The sequence below is a fragment of the Mustela putorius genome, unplaced genomic scaffold (genome assembly GCF_011764305.1).
Source record: "Mustela putorius furo isolate JIRA1106 unplaced genomic scaffold, ASM1176430v1.1 tig00000382_pilon_pilon_pilon, whole genome shotgun sequence".
Taxonomy (NCBI): domain Eukaryota; kingdom Metazoa; phylum Chordata; class Mammalia; order Carnivora; family Mustelidae; genus Mustela; species Mustela putorius.
Genome location: NW_025421367.1, coordinates 2,661,245 through 2,687,471, shown reverse-complemented (window position 1 = coordinate 2,687,471; position 26,227 = coordinate 2,661,245). Strand labels below are relative to the sequence as shown.

General features: G+C 40.2%; 1 protein-coding gene across 4 annotated transcripts in view; it reads left to right on the top strand.

The window, feature by feature from the left end:
- Positions 1-26,227, top strand: part of HERC3 (HECT and RLD domain containing E3 ubiquitin protein ligase 3) — a 124,283-nt gene that overhangs the window by 74,226 nt on the left and 23,830 nt on the right. For all 4 annotated transcript variants that reach the window (XM_045079375.1, XM_045079374.1, XM_045079373.1 and 1 more), the window contains 11 exons: positions 1,342-1,453; positions 2,081-2,270; positions 4,114-4,277; positions 4,410-4,523; positions 12,527-12,550; positions 12,644-12,733; positions 13,505-13,675; positions 15,740-15,883; positions 16,783-16,949; positions 19,183-19,249; positions 19,742-19,824. In XM_045079375.1, the coding sequence (XP_044935310.1) occupies positions 1,342-1,453; positions 2,081-2,270; positions 4,114-4,277; positions 4,410-4,523; positions 12,527-12,550; positions 12,644-12,733; positions 13,505-13,675; positions 15,740-15,883; positions 16,783-16,949; positions 19,183-19,249; positions 19,742-19,824 (1,326 nt within the window). The remainder of the gene's footprint in view (positions 1-1,341; positions 1,454-2,080; positions 2,271-4,113; positions 4,278-4,409; positions 4,524-12,526; positions 12,551-12,643; positions 12,734-13,504; positions 13,676-15,739; positions 15,884-16,782; positions 16,950-19,182; positions 19,250-19,741; positions 19,825-26,227) is intronic.

Below are 26,227 nucleotides of genomic sequence, written 5' to 3'. Positions count from 1 at the left end.
GTGCTATTTCAGGAGTCCTGCTTATGTAGTTTATGCAGAATGCCTCACAGGAAACCAATTAAAGTGAAGACCATTTTTACAAAGCATAAATACATTTAGATAAAATAGATAAAATATTTTGTCTTTTCTTAACAGCATGGCAAAAAATACCTCAAAGCATATGGAAGGTTACATAAAGGACACCAGAATTCATTTCTGTGTTTGGGGTAGATTTATTTTTAGAGTAAAAATAACAAAAGACCCAACAAACAAAGCCCAAGCATCTCTTTATTTGACCATTTAAGCTTCAGTACATATAATTATGATTTTTTTAATGTTAGAAAATCTACTTATGTTTTTATAAATTACAGCATTGCTGTCAGATGGTGTTAAAACTGTTTGAATGTGTCCATTACTCATAAACAGTAGCCTCTTTTGCAAATGCAGAGTTCTTTTGTAATTAATAGATGTGGTAATGTTCAAGAGTAGGAATTTAAGAGATATTCTCTAAAAGTCTCTAAAAGGCCAAGATTTTATTTAAGGTTAGAAAAAAATGATTAGTTGCTAGGAAGTTAAAAAAACAGTAGTGGTGAAATTAGTCCTTAGGTGTATGTAATTGTATCCCCTGTGTAAACTCAGAGAGACACTAACTTTGTATTTGTTGTAGATCTGCTTTTTTAAAAAAATTACTGAGAAAAGCTTTAGAGGAAGTTTGTTCTGCCTGCCATTTGTTGATGAGTGGGCCGGTTTGCACAGGGGGTGTGTTTTGCCCCTCAATACGGCATCTATCTCTAGGTCAGTGTACCAAAATTACAGAAAAAGGCAAAAATTCAAGAGTAAATCAGGGAAATAACACTCTGCTTATAAATTTCAAGATAGCCTCAAATGGAAATGATGATCCTTGCTTGTACTTTGAATGGAAAGAAAGAAAACTTGAAAATTTTAAGATCATCTTGACAAAGGGGTTCCAGAGCTTGATTCTGTGGGACTTTCTTGAAATGTAGTTTTATTTGCCTTTTTTTTTTTTTTTTTAGATCTAGTTATTTGACAGAGAGAGACACAGCAAGAGAGGGAACAGGAGCAGGGGGAGTGGGAGAGGGAGAAGCAAGCCTCCTGTCGAGCAGGGAGCCTGATGCGGGGCTCAATCCCAGGAACCTGGGATCATGACCTGAGCGGAAGGCAGATGTTAAACGACTGAGCCACCCAGGCGCCCCTGAAGTGTAGTATTTTTATGCAACTTGTCCACTAGGCAAACTTTAAATCCAATCAGTAGGGACAGACTATTTTGTTTCCCATTTCTAATTCCTATCAGAGTGTTTGCTTTGTTTTCTTTTATTACACACTTTTAAAATTTTTGTTTAGAATTGATGAACATTTTAAAACAAGTCCCAAAATCCCTGGGATTGACCTGAACTCAACGAGAGTGTTATTTGAAAAATTAATGAGCTCTCAACACTCCATGATTCTAGAACAGGTAAGTTCCTTACATTTACAGAGTGTATTTAAAAAAAAAAAAATGCATTTTTGCATTGCAGTGATTCAACTTTCTTCTTTAAAATTATTTTTATTAACATATAATGTAATATTTGCTCCAGGGGTACAGGTCTGTGAATCATCAGGCTTACACATCTCACAGCACTCACTGTAGCACATACCCTCCCCAATGTCCATAACTCAACCACCCTCTCCCTACCTGCCTTCCCCCGACAACCCTCAGTTTGTTTTGTGAGATTAAGAGTCTCCTATGGTTTGTCTCCCTCCCGATCCCATCTTGTAGTAATTCAACTTTCAAGAGAAACAAAGAGTAAGATAAAAAGGCAAAAATCTTTTATAAATCTTAACTCTAAAATATTCACTATGGGAATTTGACCTTCCTTTGGCTTTCTTCTTAGCTTAACTCTTTCTAAGCAAATGCCCTCCCAGAGTAAGGTCTGCAGGGGTGGGGATTTTTGGCTTTTTGTTCCATTGATGTATCTCTTGAGTGCCCCGGTGCATATACTGAGTGAATGGGAGTTGAGATATCGAATACCTTATATTTAGAGGTAAGGTAACTAAATCTCAGGCACGTTAGAATTTCTCAGTATTCTTTTCTTTCATGCAGATCTTGAACAGCTTTGAAAGTTGCCTAATTCCTCAGTTGTCGAGTTCACCACCAGATGTTGAAGCCATGAGAATCTATTTAATACTACCGGAGTTCCCCCTGCTCCAGGATTCCAAGTATTACATAACGCTGACCATTCCCCTGGCCATGGCCATTCTGCGGCTGGATACAAACCCCAGCAAAGTATTAGGTGAATTTGTGAATCTCAATACCAGTGGTTTTGTACTTTTTATTTTATTGGTGTGACCACTGACTCTCAGTGGACTGAGAGCCGAGCGAGAATCTATTTGTTGCCATTTAATATGCTTACCATTCAGATCTTACCTTTCTTTGCTGCTTGTCCTCTAACTGGCCATATTTGCACGATGAGCAAATTGAACCATTATTTACGTTATTTGAGATGATTCATGCCAGACTAATCTTGATTTTTAAATATTCACAAGGTTAGATTATGCAACTTTAAACTACTTTTTTCATCTCCTACCTTTGCTAGTTGTTAATAGCATCTCAAAAATTATTGTCCCTCTGTTGCACTTTCTCCCTTACCTAATTTAGGGGGTGGGAGTGAAATGAACAGTTTGGTGTGATGCACAGGTCTCCAAAAGAGGAGAGGAAGAAAATGACCTAGTGGAGACTTACCCAATGTTTGTTCTGTTTTTCTTTTTTAGGACAGTTGAGTCCACACTGATTTTTGCAGGCCACGGACACTTTGCTGAGATAAGAACCTTCCGTTCCTCAGTGAATTGGAGAGTGTCTCTCATGGGAGTAGCGCCTGAGATGTTTTTGTTAATCAAGTGCAGAAAGTCTGTCACCTGGCTTTTCCCTTTTATTTATTTATTTATTTTTTCTGGTAAATTTTTTTCAGGTGTTCATTGCAACTCAGTAACTTCTGCGTTCCATGTGGACTAGGATGTTACTTGAGTGTGTCTCCCCATGAGTAAAGAGACCTGTGTTCCTGAGGATGGAATCCCGGCTTTTCCATATTGCTTCCACCTTTGCAGAAGATTTAAAACAGAAATAATAAAGCACTAGGAATATGTTAGTTCTTCATTTTGCTTTTTTTAAGATTGAAGCCCCGAGGGGCATATTTTTTCAGGTATTCTAGTAGACCGTGAGGTAGAGGATGGCGATCTCCGAAGGAACATTACCTGATGTTTAAGTTTTGGTTTTCGTTTTTGTTTTTTGGTGTTTTTTTTTTTTTTAATTTTAATTTTTTCTAGGTAGGGCCATGCAGAGAGATCAGAGTTGTTAAGTTTTACGCTTGTTTTTAACTGCTAATTAAAGTAATTTAAATTTAAAAGAATATCCCAAAGTGTATGGAAACCACTGCAGGTACCCATTCACACAAAGATTCATGATTATTAGTATTTTGCCCTTTCTGTTTTCTGTATTCCCCCTATCACCACCTTTATATTTTTGCTGAAATATTTTTTAAAAATAACAGACATCCTATCATTTCATCTGCTAAGTATTTCAATATGGCTGAATTCACTTCTGACAATGTGGAAACCAATGCTTGAGCCTTCTTCTCTGGTTATGAGAAAGCACGGTTTGGGGAGAAACAGAAATAGTAGTTTTCCACTAACATCCCCCTTGAAGGGAGGGTGTGATTGCCCTGTGTTCAGGGGCATGTGGTCCTTTGCATCCCCGGCACAGCATGTAGGTGGAGGCAGAGGTGAGGGGGGCAGCAAGAATGAGGAGACGTGAATGCTCCTGCCCACAACAGGTGCCTCAGCATCTTGTCCATATGGACCTTTGGAACTGAATTTCTAGCTTAGCTCTCTGAATGGGTCTTGGAGGGGGGAAAAAAAATCAGATCAAGCATTACACAAAAAGCTCGAGGGATTCTTTTGTAGCTCCTGCTCTCTCCAGAAATGCTTTAATGGATTCTTTTTAAAGTCAGCTTTGGGAAACCGTATTTTAGACTAATGTTCATTTTTTAGCTGGAGCGGTTTTTAGCTAGTAGGCAGAAGACATAAACACTCGATCAAGGATAATGCTGAAATATGTCTTTTCTTTCTTTCTTTCTAAAGATAACTGGTGGTCTCAGGTATGCCCAAAATATTTCATGAAGCTGGTAAACCTCTATAAAGGTGCGGTCGTTTATCTACTGAGAGGAAGAAAGACATTCTTAATTCCTGTACTGTTTAACAATTATATTACAGCAGCTCTCAAGCTCCTAGAGAAGTTATATAAGGTGAGCACAGAGAGGAGCCTGTGGGGAGAGGGCTGAGTAGATGGTAGGCTCAAATGTCCTACTGAGGTTTTCCATGGAAAGCCCTCTTTGACTTGTCTTGTTTTTAATTTTCTTTATTTCATTCCTCATCAGGTAAATCTCAAAGTGAAGCATGTGGAGTATGATACATTTTACATTCCTGAGATTTCCAGTCTTGTGGACATTCAGGAAGACTACCTCATGTGGTTCTTGCATCAAGCCGGCATGGTAAGAATTCATGTAAAGCAGATTTTAAAGCTTTAGTCTTTTCTCAGAGTACAAATTTGGGCAAGAAGAGCACATCTGAGCCCCAGATTTATCCCTGACTATGGTATTAATGTCACAGTGTTTTGGCTGGCTTGGCATTCCTGAAACTTTTGAAGTGCTCTGAGAAATCATAAGTGGTCAGTAAGGATTCATAAATGGGTAGTCAGCCAGAATGGTTAAAATCTTAATTAGTTGGCCAACATTTTATTTATTTATTTTAAGATTTTAAATTTTATTTTGTCAGTGTTCCAAGATTCACTGTTTATGCACCACACCCAGTGCTCCATGCAATACATGCCCTCCTTAATACCCACCACCAGGCTCACCCAACCCCCACCCTCTCCCCTCCAAAACCCTTAGTTTGTTTCTCAGAATCCACAGTCTCTCATGTTTTGTCTCCCTCTCCAATTTCCCCCAACTTACTTCTCCTCTCCATGTCCCAATGTCCACTGTGTTATTCCTCATGCTCCACAAGTAAGTGAAACCATATGATGATAGACTCCCTCTGCTGGCCTTATTTCACTCAACATAATCTCTTCCAGTCCCATCCATGTTGATACAAAAGTTGGGTATTCATCCTTTCTGATGGAGGCGTAATACTCCATTGTATATATGGATTATATCTTATTTACCCATTTGTCTGTTGAAGGGCATCTTGGCTCTTTCCACAGTTTGGCAATTGTGGCCATTGTGCTATGAACATTGGGGTACAGATGGCCCTTCTTTTCACTATATCTGTATCTTTGGGGTAAATACCCTGTAGTGCAACTGCAGGGTCATAGGGTAGCTCTGTTTTTAATTTATTAAGGAATCTCCACACTGTTTTCCAAAGTGGCTGCATCAACTTGCATTCCCACCAACAGTGTAAGAGCGTTCCCCTTTCTCTACATTCTCTCCAACACTTGTTGGGTTGATTCTTTGTTTTGTTGACTGTTTTCTTTGTTGTTCAGAAGCTTTTGATCTTGAAGAAGTCCCAAAAGTTCATTTTCACTTGTTTCCTTTGCCTTTGGAGACATGTCTTTTTTTTTTTTTTTCTATTTTTTAAAGATTTTATTTATTTATTTGACAGAGAGCAAGCAATCACAAGTAGGTAGAGAAGAAGGCAGAGAGTGGGGGCCAAAGACAGATGCTTAACCCCCTGAGCCACCCAGGTGCCCCTGGAGACATATCTTGAAAGAAGTTGCTGAGGCCGAGGTCAAAGAGGTTACTGCCTATGTTCTCCTCTAGGATTCTGATGGATTCCTGCCTCACGTTGAGGTCTTTTATCCATTTTGAGTTTATCTTTGGGTACAGTGTAAGAGAATGGTCGAGTTTCATTCTTCTACATATAGCTGTCCAATTTTCCCAGCACCATTTTTTGAAGAGACTGTCTTTTTTCCACTGTATATTTTTTTCCTGCTTTGTCAAAGATTATTTGACCATAGAGTTGAGGGTCCATATCTGGCCTCTGCACTCTGTTCCACTGGTCTATGTCTCTGTTTTTGTGCCAGTACCATGCTGTCTTGGTGATCACAGCTTTGTAATAAAGCTTGAAATCAGGCAACGTGATGCCCTCAGTTTTGCTTTTCTTTTTCAACATTTCCTTAGCAATTCGAGGTCTCCTCTAGTTCCCTACAAATTTAGGATTGTTTGTTCCAGCATTTTGAAAAGTGCTGGTGGAATTTTGATTGGGATGAGTTGGCCAACATTTTAAAAATCAAGGTATCTAAAGTATTGACACTGGTAGGAGCAGCAAGTAGGATGGTGGTGGCTGGGGCCTGAGGGAAGGGAAATGGAGAGTTGTTTAGTAGCTATAGAACTTCAGTTTTGGAAGAGGAAAAAGTTCTGGAGATCTGCTGTGTAATAATGTGAACATAGTCAGCACTACTGAATTGTACACCTAAAAATGGTAAAGATGGCAAACTTTATGTTAGGTGTCTTTTACTACAGAAAAGGCAAGATGCTTAAAATGAATTTGTAGCTTTTCTTGAAACTTGGAATATCTGGCAGCATAGCCCATCCTCCCAGATGGTGCCATGGGTTGGAGTTCAACAGTGGCTCTTTAGATGAGGTTTCTATGTGCCACAATCCCCACTGCCCCTCAATTTTGACATTAAGGAAAAGATCATTTGCTAATTACCATCTTCTAATAGGTAGCTTACTTCAGTCATCTCATGTTGGCACCTGAACCCTGCAGGCCTCCTCTGATTTGGGATTATGGGTGTGACGATGTCACCTATCCCTGACCTAGCTGTCACCGTATGTTAGAGGTACCGCCCACAGGACTGCGGATTCCTGCCTGCCACCATGACTTGGCAAGGAGTGCCCAGTTTGATTGCACACTGGCCTGGGATCTCTGCCAGGGTGTTGAGGACCGACCTCCCCTCTGTGGCATGTGTGTAAATTGGAGTTATGTCAGGAAATAGAATGAAGATGTGGTCACTGTACTTAGTGAAGTCATGTGCAGCAGATATATTTGATGTGAGTCCTTGCCGGTTGAACAGATCCATCACCAATGTTGAGACAGTATTTTCCCTGTAGTGTTTTTGGAGGTCAGTAATGGTCTCTAATAGCAAGGTGTATGAAGAGGTTTATTTAACGTAGAAGATTATTTGGTTTGTCAAATAAGAGATGATCAGTGCTAGAGACAATAATGTGTTTTTAAAATTTAAATTCAATTAATTAGCATACAAATAACATATACTTTGGTATTTGTGTCGGGGGTACAAGGCTGTGCCTGATCAGTCTTACTACCCAGTGCTCAGTACAACACACCCCTCCCCAGTGTCCATCACCCAGTTACATGGTTTTTTGTTTTTTTTTAAATATTTTATTTATTTATTTGACAGAGAGAGATCACAAGTAGGCAGGGAGGCAGGCAGAGAGAGAGGAGGAAGCAGGCTTCCCAATGAGCAGAGAGCCCGATTTGGGGCTCGATTCCAGGACCCCAGGATCATGACCTTAGCCGAAGGCAGAGGCTTTAACCCACTGAGCCACCCAGGTGCCCCTATTTAGGCTCTTTTGTTTCTAGGTAAGGAATTGGAGGCCCACAGAAGTTAAACAATTCTTCCAACTGTTTAAGCAATTCAGCTAGCTTCATAAAAGCCAGTTCTTCTGACTTTGAATCTACCCTTTCTGCAACTGGATCTTGACTAAAATACTTCTAATGAACCCTAGTTCTCTTTGCCACTGAAAAAGAAGTTGCCAGTGTTAGAAATGTAGATGATCATGATAGCAGTCTGTGAATGACAGTACTTAAGTGAGCAACTCTGGCTTTCTTTTAGATTCCACGTAGAGGTGATGCCGTCTAGTATCTGTCTTTCGCTGTCTGGCTCATTTTACTTGGCATGATGCCCTTCAGGTTCACGAATGTTTTTGTAAATGGCAGGATTTCCTTTTTTATGGCTGGATAATATTCCTGTGTGTGTGTATGTGTGTGTGCATGCATGTGTGTGTGTGTACACCACGTTGTGTGGCGTTGTGTGTCAAATGTTTTAGCGTGGTAGTAGCTGAGGCAGTCCAGTGTATAGTTCAGAGCACATGCTCTAGTCAAAAAGAACTGGGTTCAGATCTCAAAGGTGGCATACCAGCTCTGTCTCCTTAGGCAAGTTGCTTAATTCCTACAGTCCTGGTATCCTTGTTTGTAAATGAGAATTATGATGGTCTAGTGAGAATTATCTGGAGAAAGCATGGAAAGGTATTACTTGGCAGAGTGCTCAGTGTGTGGCATATAATAAACCCTCACTGACTAGTTCTCAGTAAGCAGCTCTGGGGCACCTGTGGTGTGTCGTGAACTGCTGGTCACTAGGGATGCAAATGTGTAGCATCTGGTGGTGGCCTCTATGGGTTAGTCAGTGAAGAGGCAGCAGTGAAAAAAGGTGTTACAAAGCTGTGTTGCTCTTGTGTGGAAAGGGCAATGGAGCACAAAGGGAACATTCTAGAGTGGCTGATTTTTGCCCATTTTAAAGATTTATTGTAATTTATTCCAGAGAGAGAGAGAGAGAGCAGAGGAAGGAGCAGAGGGAGAGGGACAAGTGGACTCTGTGCTGAGTGTGGAGCCTAATATGGGGCTCCATTTCAGGACCCTAAGACTTAACCAACGGAGCTGCCCAGGGGCCCTGATTTTCACTCATTTTAAAGAAGAGGTGGTAGTGGTTTGGTTCTTTCAGTTCATAAACTGCCATCTTCTACACTTGAAAACCAAAGAGCACATAGAACAAGTGGCTTCGCGGGCTGCCCTAGAGGGCAGCGCGAGGGAGAAAGTGAGCGACAAAGTAAATGCTTCCCAAGTAAACACAAGAACTGACTTGACATCTTGCTGGATATGTCACATGGGGCAGCAGTCCGGCTCTAGGTACCGTGTTGTGCATGGGCGAGACAAGGCCACTTGTTCATTCAGCATCAAGCTGTAATGCAGGGAAGCCAGACTTGTCTGTAGCAGGGACAGGAATGCCCGGTGGCAGGCCCTAAGGCCCTGAGTGAGCTGTGTCTTCTCCTTGTGCTGCAGGTGTTTGTACAGTACCTCCTGTCCCCAGCCAGCCACAGCCACACTTAGGAAATGTGGATTTCTATTTAAAAAAGGAGAAAAGGGTATTCCCAATTTCCCACTTCTGCACCATGTACTTATTCCATGCTTCTGTTTAATATACTTTTGAAAATGAAATAAGGTCACAGTCTAATCCCATCTCAAGCAGGAGCACTTGAAGTATGATCCGTTACCAGTACTTTGCTACTTTTATGTTTGTCACACTCATTCTGGGGCGGTGGATGGCCCAGGACAGGCAGCTTCCTCCCCAAGAGGGTCGCGTATCTTACCAGTTCACGCTCACGCTCCTACCTACGTTAGGGAGAGCAGCTGTAGAGCAAAATCCTAACACTGCTGTTTGAACATTCATTTCCTGTAATACAGAAATGCCAGGACTAACAGCATTTCTAAAATAGCATTTACAGAATAAAAATCAGTGAAATTAAATGATTGTATTTCAGATTCAAAAACACATAGACTTATAAAAAATTATAGACCTTTTATGGATAAACAGACCTTCATAGGGATGCTTGGGTGGCTCAGTTGGCAAGGTGGCTGGCTCTTGATTTCGGCTTATGTCATGCTCTTGGGTGGCTGGCTCTGTGCTAAGCAGGGAGTCTGCTTGAGATTCTCTCTCCCTCTTCCCCTCCCCCACTCTGGCGCTTGTGCTCTCTCTCTCTCTAGAATAAACGGGTAAATCTTTAAAAATTTTTCAAAGAAGTAGACCATACCGTTCTGTTCCTTCTTTTGACCGAATAGCCTTCCTTTGCCTTCTTTAGAGCTGGCACTGTGGTTCTCCCCTGTTTGGGGGAGGGTCTCACGGACCATCAGCTCTCTGGCCTTGGCTCTTGCTCCTAACCAAGGCAGTTCTGGATTTCTTGGGAGGCAACAGACCAAACCCCAATACCGCTCCAGGAGAGGGTGGTGACCTTGCCCTCCATTTAACTCCTTCCCTCCTGCAGAAGAGACATCTGCCTACTTCCCAAACTGGGTTCTTGCAGGGGTAAAGAGGTCAGGTGAGGGGCTGGGACTGAGGAGGTAGATGTTGGAGGAGGCCTGGGTGGGCTCTTGCTGGGACTTGCAGCAAGAGGGCAGCAGCATGGTCTGAGAACAGCAGCAGGCCTGGAGTGAGCTGGGACCTTCAGACAGCTGCCAGCTATGGTCTGAAATAACTGTACTGGCCAGCAAAAACACCCGTATTTAAGAAGACTCGGTCTGCTGCAGTGCTGTAATGCCCACAGCCGTTCTTGTGGTCACTCTGGTCACTTCTCTCCCAGTCACTTTTACATTTGAAGATTTCAAAACTTTATCTTGCTTTATAGACCAACACACGTTAAAGATCTTTTTTGTCCCTTGAGAATAAGCAAATAACCATAGTTCTGAATATTGCCACCGCTTTTTAAAAAATTATTAAAATTTTTTATAAACATGTAATGTATTATTAGTCCCAGGGGTACAGGTCTGTGAATTGCCAGGTTTACACACTTCACAGCACTCACCATAGCACATACCCTCCCCAATGTCCATAATCCCACCACCCTCTCACTATCCCCCTCCCCCGGCAACCTTCAGTTTGCTTTGTGAGATTAAGAGTCTCTTAAGGTTTGTCTCCCTCCCAATCCCATCTTGTTTCATTTATTCTTCTCCTACCCCCCAAACCTCCCACGTTGCATCTCCCCTTCCTCATATCAGGGAGATCATATGATAGTTGTCTTTCTCCGCTTGACTTATTTCGCTAAGCATAATACCCTCTAGTTCCATCCACGTTGTTGCAAATTTGCTACCGCTTTTAAACCCACTTCCCTAGGATGCTTCTACCTTTTTCAGGTACCTAGACTAGAAGGTCACTTTGTGAAGGGCTGTTTTATGGTATGTGGCCTTTTTTTCCTTTTTTTTTTTAGTGATTTAAATTTTTAAATTCCAAATAATTAGAAATGTAGGTATGAGGATGAGCTAAATTAGTCTGGATTATATATGCATGATTCCTTATCTTGTCTCACTGGACTGGAATCCACTCACAGTTAGGGTTTCTTAGTCTAGAGAAATGTTCCAAGATCTCTAAAGGAACCTTTATATAGGTTCCTATATATAGGATAATTTTAATGAAAATGGATGGATTTTAGTGAAAATTGCTATTAAATGATTTCATCGAAATATACAGAAACACAAAAGGAGGTAGTTAAACCCTTCTTATTTAGTAGCCTTTAACAATTATAGAGCCAACCAAATCTATAAATTAAATGCAGACAAAACTCTATAATCAGTAAAATGCAGATTAGCCTCATGATGAAATGTGACAGCAAAAACATCTTATTGAAACCCACTGCATTGTGGGGAGGAACTGCCAGCTGTCTGTCAGGCCTTGGTGCCTGAATTCCCGCAGCCTGCCGGCCCTGGGATGACTCAGCTCTATTCTCTTTTCAGAAGCTATTAAACATTCTTTCATGCAGTGGGCCAAGACTGTTCCTGGCCTTTTCTTGGGCGCAAATGCATCACTTACAGAGGAAGGCTGCTTTTCTTCTTTTTCTTTACCCTTGGACAATTAAGCATATATAATGTGACGCCAGAGCAATCATTAAAATAAATGGAAATCATCTTAATGAGGTTGTTCAGAATGCATTTTCATGATTTTTTTTTAGGATATTATTTTTAAAAACTCACAGAATTTTTAAAAATTCATAGAGCACTCTCAGATCTCTGAGAGTAAGTCTGCAGTTTTCTGTCTGAGAAATACTGCTGATCAACAGAGTGTATATTGTTGACATTTTTGTTTCGATTAAATCAATCAATGTTTGTCACATAACCTAACAACTTCCAGAAAAAAAAAAAACTTTTTTTTTTTTTGGTAAATGGTAACAAACCTTGTTGATATGTTTCATTTGTGATTTTTATTATTTATTGTTATTCCCGTCCTTAGAATTTTATTTAGATTTATTCACATATTGATGGACTATCTTCTACAGGCCAACCACTAGTCTAAGTGCTGAGTCAGGGACAGGTTTCCAAATACTTGTTTTCTCCTAGTCGTACAGTGTGTGTTTGTGTGTGTGTGTGTGTGTGTGTAAGATGAAATATGACACCAAATACAATGCAGTCTGCATCATCCATTTTACCCAATAAAATTAATATCTGAAGTCAAGGTTGTAAAGTTCCTGTTTTGGAATTTGATTTCTTATAAAAGAACATTCCGTTAATGCTGTAAATTATGGAGTCAATGAAATGGTCTTTAAAGGTCCTTGAAAATTTTTTAGAATTATTTTCATATTTTTTTCTTAGTCTGTACCCATCAAAATATCTGGTCTGTCCCATCAAAAATCCAGTCAGCCATCTAAAGGACGTTCGCTCTCTGCCTGGGCAGAGATTGGTTATATGTTTTGTTATTTATATTTTATATTTGCAGGGGTTAGAAATTTCAGGTTTTGCAATCCAAGTAAGAGACTTTTTATTTTTCTTTATACAGAAGGCTAGACCATCTATAATACAGGTAAATCATCCATTTTTCATTTAATTCTATATTTTTCCAGCAGTATTCTCTGTGAAACACTGTAATATTTGCCAATAATATATTTTATTCTAGGATACTGTCACACTTTGTTCCTACCCTTTCATCTTTGATGCCCAAGCCAAGACCAAAATGTTACAAACTGATGCTGAACTACAGATGCAGGTATCACATTTTAAAAATGATTTCTTCTTCTTACTGTGTTCTGTTCATCCTAAGCATTCCATTGTAACTTTTACTAACAGGAAAGAGTCTGTTTAGCTTGTAACTTTCCTTATAACTTTTTAGAACTACTATAAATTTTTTCAGCAATTTTATGTTGAATGTAACACCTCTGCACGAATGCATGTTTACCTGGATCTGGGGTTGGCAAGCATTTTCGTAAAGGGCCATATAATAAGTATTTTAGTCTTCCTGGGCCATGTAGTCTATCTCGACTATTTAGCTATTTCATGTTGTAACATGGAAAGCAGTGATTGACAGTAAGTAGATGAATGAGCATGATGTTTTTCTAATACAATTTTCTGTACACTGACATTTGAATTTTATATAATTTTTACATGTGAAGTTTTTTTCCCCCCAATCATTTAAAAATGAAAAAAACATTGTTATTTCAAGAGCTATACAAAAACAGGGAACAGGCTCGGTTTGGTCTGCAGTCCATAGTTTGCTGCCCTGGTGTAGAGCTAGGGCAATAATTAAATGGACCTTAATTATTGAATAAAAACTGAAGTTACAGAGATTTAATTTATTTTAAATATACACTTCTATTATAAAATATAATTGGTTTTGATAAGCTTACTAAGACATTTGTGAATAATCCAAATCTACCTATTCTTATTGTTGGTGGGTATATCCCTTCGTTCACCCCTCTCTCTCTCCGTCTGTCCATCTCTTGCTGTCTGTATAATTGTGTTCTTGGGTGTGCTCTTCCAGGTGGCAGTCAATGGAGCTAACCTGCAGAATGTCTTCATGCTTCTCACCTTGGAGCCTCTGCTGGCCAGAAGCCCCTTCCTCGTCCTTCATGTTCGCAGGAACAATCTCGTTGGAGATGCCTTAAGAGAGCTGAGCATTCATTCTGATATTGACCTGAAAAAGCCTCTCAAAGTGAGCCCTTCATTTTATTCCTCTATCTTCCAGGGTTTTCATTAAACAGTGTTGAAGAAACAGCAGAGGTCTTACGATTAAAATTGTGGAGTATAGCCATTCATGATTTCTTTCATCCTTTTACAAGAATTTGATCACCTCCTTCTGTCAAATCGTCGAGCAGAACATCTCAACATAACATCAGATAAGAAAGCCAGTGGATTACTTGAGGGATTATAGGGCTTTCTTTGTCCGCCCTCTTGGGTGTACCAGCTCCAGCTCTCCAGAAACAAGCAAGCAAGAGCAAGACTAGGTGACACTCTCTAGTCAGGAAGGTTTTGGTTGTCAAATATTGAAGAGAAAGAGATGGTAAATGGAATAGACGGGCCAGGAGTGCTAACAAGACAGACTCCATCTTCGGCTCTCCATCTGTTTATGTTTGCTCAGTGACCACTCTTGGTGCTACATATTTCAGGGCCCTTGGAAATTAATATACATACCTTAGAATTCCCCACCAAGGCCCGGATGGGGGAGAAAGAAAAGAGAAAGAAGGGAAAAAGTAGAATGGAAAGGTAGTGAAATTGTCTGGGAAGCTGTTGACTGATCATGATAGTTACTCTTAGTACCCTGAAATTACTGAATTAAAACTTTTTCTCTCCTCATAGACTGTGCGTGTTCGTGTTACTACTTACTGTATTCCTAGGGCGCTTAGCATAATGCTTGATACCAAATAGGTGTTCGATTAATATTTAATGAATTATCTGAAGTGGGTTTTTTTTAAGCCCTTTATCTTTCCCTTCCGATGATTTCCAGATCTCTGTCGCCATTCCTGTTGTAAACTCTAGTTTCCAAAAGGTAGTTTAAGTAGGAAACTGATGATAGTTTAAGTAGGAAACTGACGATCTCCACGCTATTGTCACCCTTTCTAGAACAGCCCCTGAGTGGCATCAGTATCCTGCATCTGCCTGGGAGTTCTCCCTGGAATTTCTGGGCTAGATTTTTGATACTGCAAAGAGAGGGGGCTCCCTCTTTCCCCTGTTTTCAATCAGTAATTCTGATGAGACTCTTCTAAGTCTCCTGGTGACATCTGCACAATCGAAGTCCTAGTGTTTGTCCTCACCTTTGCTCCTGTCCACGCTCTCAGAAGTGTGGAACTCAGACACAAGGATACACTTTTTCTAATGCTATTTTTTTGCTGTGTCTGAGCCCTTACCTGTAAAATGAGGCTGATAATAGTAGTCTCTACGCATGAGGCTGTTCTGATTAGGATAATAGAGTTTAAATACTGGCATGTAACAGACTTGCAATAAATCTCATTTGTTGGTTTGCTGCAGATGTCACTGTGATGATCCTTATGGGGCCAGGATGCCCTCTATAGGTCTGGTTATAGCCCCTTACAGAACCCAAGTCTGCCTCCTTAAGATGCTCTCCTTCCTTCATATGCATCAGTTCCTTCAAGAGCCCCACAGAGAGAGATTTCTTCCAGAAAGTGTTCCTTTACTCAGTTTAATCATTGCTTTTCTCTATGCACCAGAACATTTACCTCTCAATGTATTTGACTCTTGGAAAATAAAATATAGGGGTGCCTGCGTGGCTCAGTAGTTAAGCATCTGCCTTTGGCTCAGGTCATGATCCCAGGGTCCTGGGATTGAGCCCCACATGGGACTCCCTGCCCAGTGGGGAGTCTGCTTCTCCCTCTTCCCCCACCCACCCCTCCTCGTGCCCTCTCTTTCTCTCAAATAAATAAAATCTTCAAGAAAAAAAAAAGAAAAAAGCATATTCTCCAATTGATTATTTTGTTTGCCTTACTCCCCGAAATAGATGGTAAACTTTCCCTGGACATATGGTAAACTTCTGACCTCCTTTGTATTCCTTGGAGTACTAGTAGAAATTTTGTGGGTCTGTAAGTGCTTTGTTAATAATCAGCAAGTACACCTTGTAGTTTTCATTGCATCAGCGTATTCTCTGTTATATATTTCTTCCTTTGTTCTGACTTTGGAGAGTTTGCAAAAAAAAAAAAAAAAAAAAAAAGATTAAACATCAAAGGTTTCCCTGAAGTATTAATTTTACTTTCATTATTTTAAGGTAATCTTTGATGGTGAAGAAGCAGTGGATGCTGGTGGTGTCACAAAGGAGTTCTTTCTTTTACTGTTAAAAGAACTTTTGAATCCTATCTACGGAATGTTTACCTACTATCAGGATTCAAATCTTTTGTGGTTTTCAGATACGGTAAGTTAGTGATATTGCAGTTAAATGGAAGGATTGTGTTAGACTTTCTTTTTGTGGTCAGACCAGTCCCCTGACTTCTGACTTTACAAAGGGGAGCATAACAAAGATAATTCCAACAGTCTGAATAATGTAGCTCATCTTTATTTTTCACTCGTTGACAAGATCCCACCCCCATTTCTCTTTCTGGTAGGTAAGATCCAGGTTTTGTTATTCTTTGAAGGGTAAAAATATGAACACTGTGATACAGAAGTGAGTTTTATGACATGTGGAAAGTGATAGGTACATCTTACTTTAATAATGTGGTATGTGTGTGAACACTTACACAAATACAGGCACACATGTTATTTTTGAAAATTCAGTAGGAGAGTTAAGCTTCAAATGGCATCTAATTTTAAGTAGACTATAATTTAGTTCTTTTTTTCCAGTGGAGTTTTCTTCCTAGAGCTGTACTGTTCTAAAAAAGCAGCCATTAGCCGCATGTAGGTATTTAAATTTAAATTTTACTTAGTTAAAATTAAATAATATTGAAGATTTCTTTCCAAAATTGTGCTAGCCACATGTCAGGTGCTCAGTCGTTGTAGCTAGTGAGCTGGGGGATGATGGCACGGCATAGCATAGACTGTTCACATCAGTGTAGAAAGTCCTGTTGGATAGCCTTGCTCTAGAAGATTATATGCTCTTCTCTGTGTCGCTAGATGAGCTGTAACTGCTGGACTTCCTCTAGGTTATGGGTTTTGGTGGTATTGCAGGGTGTTTCCCTGCCTCAGAAGATAATTAAGAATTAATGAGGTCTTTATTTTATACGAAGATATTCTGAGGTAAATGGCAGTGTTTTGAGGGCTGCAAGCCGTGCATTCCTTTTTTAAAATTTTTAACACGTTTGCATACATACTGAAAAGTGTTTTGTAGAGCACAACTGGTTCCACTTGATTGGCATAACATGTGGACTAGCCATCTACAACTCCACTGTGGTTGATCTCCACTTTCCGTTGGCTCTCTACAAGAAGTTATTGAATGTAAAGCCTGGCTTGGAAGATCTAAAGGAGCTCTCACCCACTGAAGGAAGGTATGAAGCTGAAAGATGGGGAACTGCTCTGGCTGTGCCTGTGCCACAGGGATTCAGGGTTGAAAATACCACATTATCAGACCATATGGCTAGACTCTTACAATGTAGATGGGCTGCTACTCACTTGAGGCATTGCCTATAGCAGAGGAGGCAAAGGAAAAGGGAGGCTGTGGGTGCCCAGGGGTACAAAAAAATCTCACTCTTCCTTGTCCTGAACAAAAACAAAGAGTGGAGACTCTCAGGGTCTGGAAATACAGAGGGAGCAAGTACAAAAAAGGGAGTATTTTAAAAAATTTTAATTGAGATATAATTCACATACCATACAATCCACCTACTTGAAGTCTACAATTCAGCGACTTCTAGTATGTTCAGAGTTGTGTAGCTATCACCACAATTTTAGAAGATTTTTATTGTACGAAAATGAAACCTGGTACTCCTTAGTTGTCATTCCCAGTCCCCTCATCCGCAAGCCCTAGACAACAACTGATCTCCTTTCTGTGTAGACTTGCCTAGTCTGAATATTTCATATAAATGGAATCATACAACACGTGGTCTTTTGTGTCTGGCTTCTTTGAGGCAGCATGTTTTCAGGGTTCATCTGTGTTGTAACATGTGTCAGTAATGAATTTCTCTTTGTTGCCAAATAATAATCCATTAGTGGATATTGATGACCCTGTGTTCATCCGTTCATTAGTTGTTCCCCTTTTCGGCTGGCATGGATAATGCCACTATGGACATTCTTGCACAGATTTTTGTGTGGATGTAAGTCTTCATTCCTCTTGGGTGGCTACCTAGGAGTGGGATGGCTGGGGCCATATGGTAGCTCTGGGTTTAGTTTTATGAGGAACTGCCAGACTGTTCTCCAGAGTAGCGGAGCCATATTTTTATGTTATTCTCTTTCTGGCTCTGAAAAACCCCTTTGATTCTGAGTTTTTTTGCCTTGATTTTAGGTGGCATCAGATATATAAAAAACACCATACCCTTGGATTTCTGTAAACAGTATAATCCTTTTGGCTTCAACAAGAAGCAATAGCCCCTTTTATGGAGAATGAGTACCAATATTAAGATGGAGATAGAGAAAGGGCCATTTCTGATGTTCCCTCTGGAAGGGAGAGCCACACCACCTGTGTAGGACACCAGTACTGAAAAACCAGGAAGGATGGGAGGGGTGGGGACACAGAGGGAAGAGAACATTTAGAAGGAATATTGGAAAACAGCAGACGAGACTCTGGCATTGTTAATTTTCGGGGTGACTGAAGAAAGTCAGAGAGTGGTTGAAGTGTGTGTGATTCCCCTTTGCCAGCCTGGCTGAGGATATTTTTGAAGTAATGATTCTGGCTGGTTTAACTGGTGGTGGATTTAAATTCCATGCTAAGAATTTTCTTCCTTGGAAACTTTTGATGAAACTGGACCCGGAGCTCACTGAAGAAGAAAGTGTGAATGAGGTCTTCTTACAAGAAGGTATTCTCTTGAAAGCTAGGATATGATCATTGTTGGTATAAACATATTCTTGTTTTCAGAGGGCCTGTTTGTGTTCTTTATTATGTCAGGTAATAGAGTATCTTTACCCCACAGAGCCCCTTGCATTAACAAGTCAGCCAGTTAAGATTCCTAAGTGGATAGAGGTGACTTTTTGGCTTTCTTATGATGGGAGGATTATTCTGATGCATGTGGGTAAAGACATTCTCTAGGGCCACTGGAGTACCGTGTCCTTATATTTTGACTTCCAAGCAATACCACAGTTAAAAGAACACCAGTGTGTCAGATATAAATCTATCTGAACTTCTTCATAAATCTAGTAAGTCTTGGCAGTGGGAAGAGTATAATTAACAAATGTCTTACAGGTCTACTGCCATACTTTTCCCCCCCCTTTTAAAATATTTTATGTATTTCTTTTAGAGCAGGGGTGGAGAGAGCAGGGGGAGGAGCAGGAGAGGGAAAAGCAGATTCCATGATAAGTGTGGAGCCTGGTGTGGGCTTGATCTCATGACCCTGAGATCATGACCTGAGCCCAAACCAAGAGTTGGATACTGCCCCAACTGAGCCACCCAGGTGCCCTTGTCATATTTCTTTTTAAGGTATAAACACTTTTCTGTCAGTCTGGATTTATGTTTATCCTAGAATCTTCTTTTAGTTTTTCCTTACACAGATTCTGGATATATAACTAAAGTAGAAACATTATTACCATGTCTAACTTGCCTCTCTTTTCCTTTCTCTATTCTTTCTCTATTAGGAGTCTTCAAGAACTTTTAGATTACCCCGGGGAAGATATTGAGGAGACTTTCTGTCTCAATTTCACGGTAAGGATTTCCACAGTTTCCTTCTGATTGTGGCATTCCCTTTCATCATGCTCACAAGTTGTAATGAACATACAGTTGTTTTCCAAATCAAAGAATAAATTCAGGGTCTTCTCTGTAAAAATTTTATTTTAGTTATAGTGTCTTGATTGTTAAAGGAGTTAAGTAAATTTGTTGAATAAATGAATGAATGATTCATCTGTGAACTTAACATTATGAAATATTAGTCTTCTTTACTCTTGATACATAGATTTCTAGAGTTCATATCATTTTCTCTTTGCTTGCATTTATTGGCAACTGCATATCTTAAAACACAGGATATCTTGTTAAGGTGGTAATGTTTTCTGAATCAGGTTCTCTTTTCCCAAGAATTTCCTATGTAAGAAGTAGTGATTAAGCTACATTTGTTCCTAAAGCTTCTCTCAGTCATTTGGAGTCTAAAAGGATAGGTGGTAAACAGAATTGAAACATCTCTTTTTTTCTCCTTACATATAGATTTGTCGAGAAAGCTATGGAGTGGTTGAACAGAAGAAGCTGATACCTGGGGGAGACAAAGTAACTGTGTGCAAGGATAACAGGTTAGTCCTGACCCCAGACCCTTGCAGATGTTGCTACTTTATTTCTCTGCATTTACACTTTTAAGACAGAGATTGATGTTAAATCTTAATCCCTGCTGCAGAGGAGGCAAGGGTAAGAGAGCAAGAATTTGTAGATTGTAATTAATTTTTCATATTAGAGGAGACACTAGGCCTAGATTCAGGAGATGACTGTTGCAGATCTAGAAAAACGGACAAACCTCTTCCTGCGTCCTTGCACATTTTTAAAGACAACCTGAAGACTGTGAGGTCTAATGTAACATTCAGTAACCCTCTTTGTCATGTAAACCTTCCAGACTATGCAGGGGGCCTCAGCTTTGGGGAAAGTAAGTGCCCAACAAAAATGGTTTCAGATGATGGAATTACCTTGATTCTAGGAACCTAATAAAGAGGTTAGTCTTGTGACAAGCAGGTGTTCCAGTCAAGCCCTAATAAGAATCTCTTGGAGGAAAAAAAAAAAAAAAAAGAATCCCTTGGAGCTAAATGTATCATCCTGTCTTTATCTGAATAACATTGATACTTTGTTCACAGTAAATGATCTATTTATTTTTTTCACATAAGAACAGGCTTATATATTCCTTGTAGTCTGATTTTTTTTTTTTTTTTTTTTTTTAAGAATAGGGAAATGTATGGTGGATCAGAGTAGATTTTTGGCACAGAAGGTTTCTCTTATAGTTTTGATGATTGTTTTATCAGGTATATATGTACATATCTGCCTTTAGTTCTCAAAGAATATCTGAGCTTTTGCATCAAGTTTCAGACAAGATAACGTGTGCATGATTTTGTGGAAGCTGCCAAAGGGCTAGGCCTGTGGCCCAAGGAAGGGAACATTCAGAATGTCTTTATATGGTGGTGAGTCCTCAGAGAGCTCTGTGTGTTTGGTACACTGAGTGGCACAGTGACCCAGTGCAGGCGAAGGCCCTTTGTGATGTAGTCTTCACTTGAAGCAGTTCTTGGGACTTACAACTCCTTCTTGAATAAATGAATGAATGATTCATCTGTGAACTTAACATTATGAAATATTAGTCTTCTTTACTCTTGATACATAGATTTCTAGAGTTCATATCATTTTCTCTTTGCTTGCATTTATTGGCAACTGCATATCTTAAAACACAGGATATCTTGTTAAGGTGGTAATGTGATGTATTTGTGAAGTATTTCCCTTAGAGTACTTTTTGTCTCTGCTTTTTTCCCTCTCTCTTTCTGGGTCTGAGTTTTTTTCTCTTCCTGTCTCTGCTTCTCCTTCCCTATAACTCTCACTGTCTCTCCTTATTCAATAGATATTTCTTTGAATCATCAGTTGAATTGACTGAATAGTTGGGAGATAACATGTTCAGGAATACTGAGATAAAACACAGTCTCCTTAGGGTGTAAGCTGTTGTCATGTGCAGCCATACTTCAAAAGTGAAATAGACTGAATTGGGGGTTGAATCCGAAGAGTTCAGGAATAGCAGCTTGGACACATAGACCCAGGAGGTCAGATATGGCATAGAGTTAGGTTGCGAAACCTACCTACCTGTTGGATAACAGAAAGTAGCGACAAAGACCACAGTGAACAGTGAAAGCCGCTCCATAGAGTGATGGCTAAATCCTGGTTGTTGTATCAGGGAGAGAACAGTGAGTGGGTGTGTGTGGCGTGTGGGTACTGGTTGGGGGCTTTGCCAGGGGAAGCTTCATTTGGAGGACCCACACTCGTTTAGCCTTGGAGGTTACATTGTAGAAGTCTTTGGTAAATAGAGAATTAGACTTCATTCAGCAGGTAGTAAGAAGCCACTGTTTGTGAGCTCAGGAGTTATGGGATAGAAGTTGGTTCCTGGCAGACATTGTTTTCTCATCTTCTTTTCCTTGTCCACTGTTTATATCTGCTGCTGACACCATCTGCTGTTGCACACTCATGGATAGTGCTTAACCCCAAGTAGTGCTCAGAATCAGTGTGGAAGAGCATGCTTTTGTTTAAAAGGCGTGTTGAGGAAATGCTTGGGTGGCACAGTCAGCTGAGCATCTGACTCTTGGTTTTGGCTTGGGTTGTGATCTCAGAATCATGAGATTGAGGCCTGTGTTGGGCTCCGTGCTCAGCACAGAGTCTGCTCAAGTTCCTCCCTCTCCTCTTCTCGTGTGTGGTGTGTGTGTGTGTGTGTGTGTGTGTGCATGCTCTCTCTCTCTCCCTAATAAATAATTAAATCTTTAAAAACATGTGGGCTCCTTTTCTCTTACTTTGCAGTTGTTGGCCACTAATTGACTTCGGGGCTGCTCCTACAACACATTTTCAGTAAGGATGTTCTGATGACACACAGTTTCCTTAAAAGAAAGGCAGTACTTAAATTCAAGAGAATAAAGAGAAGGGAGCCCCCGTCATTCTTTAACTTGTATTATGAAGCTCCTTTGTTACCATGACTTCCAAAAAGTAGCTTCAAAAGTTTTCAAGTCTTTGTACAATAGAGAGTGTCGTAGTTTTAAAACTTGCCAGGCAGAGGATGGCGGGCTCCTGTTTTGATTGCCAACATACTGTGTTTGAGATTAGCGTGTGGAACAACTTCTATCTTTGGTGAAGTTTATGTTTTGACGTTTCTGGGTCACTAGCACTCGTTGAGCACACAGTGAACTCATCCATGCTGTTTTCGGCACTGTTGTGCATGCCTTTGTACTTGTGACAGGAGGCAGACCTTATTTCTGTCACACAGTTACCTACTGGAGAAGCTTCTGAGAACCTTGTGTGGTTACTGCCGCATTGCTTAGTATAACTGTCATGGTGAAGGACAACTAGGAAGATACAAGTGAATTTCTCTTCTTTTTCTTTTATGCTGCAAAAGCAAAAATCTTATAAGCAAAGCATACTGAGACCCTGGTAAGAAATGTTGCATACAACTGTGAAAGATGAATCATTGCAGCTCCTTTTCCCTTTTGTCTAGTATATGTCATAATCTCACCACTGGGGGGGGGGTCCTTTTTGGGTATTTCTTAGATGGGTCTAAGAAAACTAGATGAGGGGCGCCTGGGTGACTCCTTTGGTTAAGTGTTTGCCTTCAGCTCAGGTCATGATCCCAGGGTCCTGGGATTGAGTCTTGCATCGGGCCTGCTTCTTCCTCTCCCACTCTCCCTGTTTTTTTTGTTTTGTTTTGTTTTTTAAAGATTTTATTTATTTATTCGGCAGACAGAGATCACAAGTAGGCAGAGAAGCAGGCAGAGAGGGGGGAAGCAGGCTTCTTGCTGAGCAGAGAGCCCGATGTGGGGCTCGATCCCAGGACCCTGGGACCATGACCTGAGCCAAAGGCAGAGGCTTTAACCCACTGAGCCACCCAGGCTCCTCTCCCACTCCCCCTGTTTATGTTCCCTCTCTTCCTGTGTCTCCCTCTGTCAAATAAATAATTAAAAATTTTTTTTTTTTTAAAAAGAAAACTTGAAAGATAAGAATAATGTCTGCTGGATTTTAACTTGTAGGCAGTTGAATATACAGATACTGCTTAACAATACTTTCTTAACAGATACTTTCTTAACAGTTATTTGCTGAGTTAACAGTAAGGTATTTGCTATCACCACTGCCCTGGAGGAAAATGCCAGAAAGATACCAATTCTTTATCCATAATTTATTACATTTCATTTGGTCTTAAGATTGCATCCTATCCTTGAATAAGAGCTGCAGATAGTCAAATGAGTTACAAGCATCCAAGTAAAAGAACATCCATAGGTGATGGCTGGTGGCTACATCATAGCCAGCTATTGCCACAGCTGGTAATCACATCTGAATAACGACTACTCATGGTTAAGTATTTCTCATACTCTGTAACATGGTGTTATTATTATTAATGAAAAATCCACATGTCATTCGAGGTTTCCCCAAATTGACTTTAATTTAATGTAGTCAAATAAAATTGATGTGTTCTCCCATTTCTGCCACGTTAAGAAAGGGATTGAAAAACAGTAAAAAGATCACCCAGTGGGGCACCTTGGTGCCTCAGTGGTTTATGCCACTGCCTTCAGTTCAGGTCATGATCTCAGGGTCTTGAGATGGAGCCCCACGTGGGGTTATCTTCTCAGCAGGGAGCCTGCTTCCCCCTCTCTCTCTGCCTGCCTCTCTGCCTACTTGTGATCTCCCTCTCTGGCAAATAAATAAATAAAATCTTTAAAAAAAAAAAAAAAGAAGAAGAAGAAGAAGAAAAGTACCTTAAAAAAAAAAGATCACCAGTAAGGAGTGTGAGGCTTAACGTAAGTGCTCCAAAGGGCACCCAGATTCTATAGTGAGAACCTGAGGAAAAAATCCTACATGACAGACACCTGTGGTTCCTTAAGATCTCCTGAAGTTAGGACTGCTGACAGACTTGTCAAGTTGATGTCTTGAGATAATCTATTGGTGTAATCTTTAAGATCTGTTTGTATTTGCATTGGGCTGTTTTAGGATAGCAGATGACTAAAATGCCAGTCACATTTCTTGAGTGCTTACATTTGTCTAAGTACTTCACATGTAATCCTCCCCACTATACAGATACGGAAACTGGGCCACAGAGAGGCACAACTTAATTGTTCAGGGTGACGTAGCTAGAAGTGTAGGATTCAAAGCCAAGCATTGGGAGTGAGATGAGAGCTTGTGCTCTGTGAAGGTCCGCACCCGCCCTTTCAAGGCTAAGACCAGGACTTGAGTCCCCTCCCCAACCCAGGAAGAGACATGACTTAGAAGTTTGCTGTTTTCCTTTCAGGCACACTATGGGGTTTAAAAAACAAGGTTGGCATAGTTAAAAATATACTGTGAATGTATAAAATTATATGTCTGAATTTTTAAACTTCGCTTGAGACAGTGCTTATATTTACTATGTTATTACAAAGCCCTCATGGACACCCTTAATAATGACTGCACAGTCTGCCATGTGGATGTGTGTGTTCTACTGTCTTGCTCCGGGGTATTTGGCTTCTAAGTTCTCTTTTGTTTCTCTCCCCCTTCCTTTATTTTTAGTAAGACCTGTCAAGTATCTTTTGTCTAAAGCTTTCTTTGCCTTTAAAATTGCTTTTTAATAAGATCCCAAGGGTGAAATTGAATTAGTGTATGTCATTTTCAATTGGTTGATAGATGTTGTTGCTGAATTGATTTCACTAATGAATTATATATCAACTTGCATATTATCATCAATGTATGAGAGTACTCATTTTACCTAATCCTTATAAGCACTAAGATTCTCTTAAAGAAAACAAGTAATAAATTCTGTTGCACTTGTAAAATTTTGCATTTCTTACATACCTAGGCTACTTTTCATATTCTACACAGCTTTGGTGCATTTTCCTGTGAATTAGATAGAAATGGACAATATTGTGAATGTACTAAATGCCACTGAATTGTTCATTTAAATGGTTAATTTTATGTTCTGTGTATTTCTCTTCAATAAAAAGTGTTTGTGTACCTGTGTATGCATGTGCAAATATGTCTGTGTCTGCCTTAAGTGTGAACTTTCAGGCAGGGAGAACTGCTGTGTCATGCTTTGGCAGTGAGCATCAGGATGCGACACTTTCCTGTGTAATGCTCTCAGAGACCGAATTGAATGTGTAATGCATACTGCTATTCTTCCCGCCAGTTATTTTGTGCATTGCTGACAAATTTGAGCATATAATGGATTAACGCTGAGTGATAGTGTTTGACCCACTTTGAAGGCGGGGTATCCTGCTAGATGTTAACATGCAGGTTTTATGACTGCCTGAGGAGCAATCAAATAAGCAGGGCAGGAAACAGAGGTAAAGATCAAGCCAGTTAGGAAACAGTGGAGACGGCCTGACATTGTGAAGGGCATCCACAAGCATCCCCGTGTCCTGGGAAATGTGGCCAACGGTGGTGTGTTTGGTAGCTAGAAAACCCCACAGTTAAAGTCTTGCCCTTATTGGAAGGAAGACGGCTGGTCCGAGCACTCGGCTGGGAATGCCTGTGTTCTAGACCTCACTGAGCCCTGGTGCTGCCCTCTCAGGACGTGTCTTTCTGCCCCAGACAGGGCTATAGTATTTCTTCTTTTTAAAGCAGTCTGCTGGTGTCCTTTATGTCTTTCTGTATTGGGACTAAATGATTTTCATATGGTTTGTGGGTATTCTTTATTAAGACCACTAAACCCTTTGCCATTTGTTATTTATTGTATATTTCCAGTTGTTTGCTTTTGAAAAAATGGGGTGCTTGTGTTTAAATCTCTAGAATGTATTTATTTCTGTGTTGTCCTGTCTGTTGATTATTTCTTTTGGTCTTATATCACCAATCTCAGCCTTTCCCTATCCAGTAATTGATAAATACATCATATACTCTCTTCACTTAAAAAAATTTCAGGTGGGGGGAGGTCTGTATTCTAAGGTAGAAATCTGAATTATTCCCATATTGCTAGTTTCCTTAGCTATTCTTACAGGGGGATATTAGATTAATTAT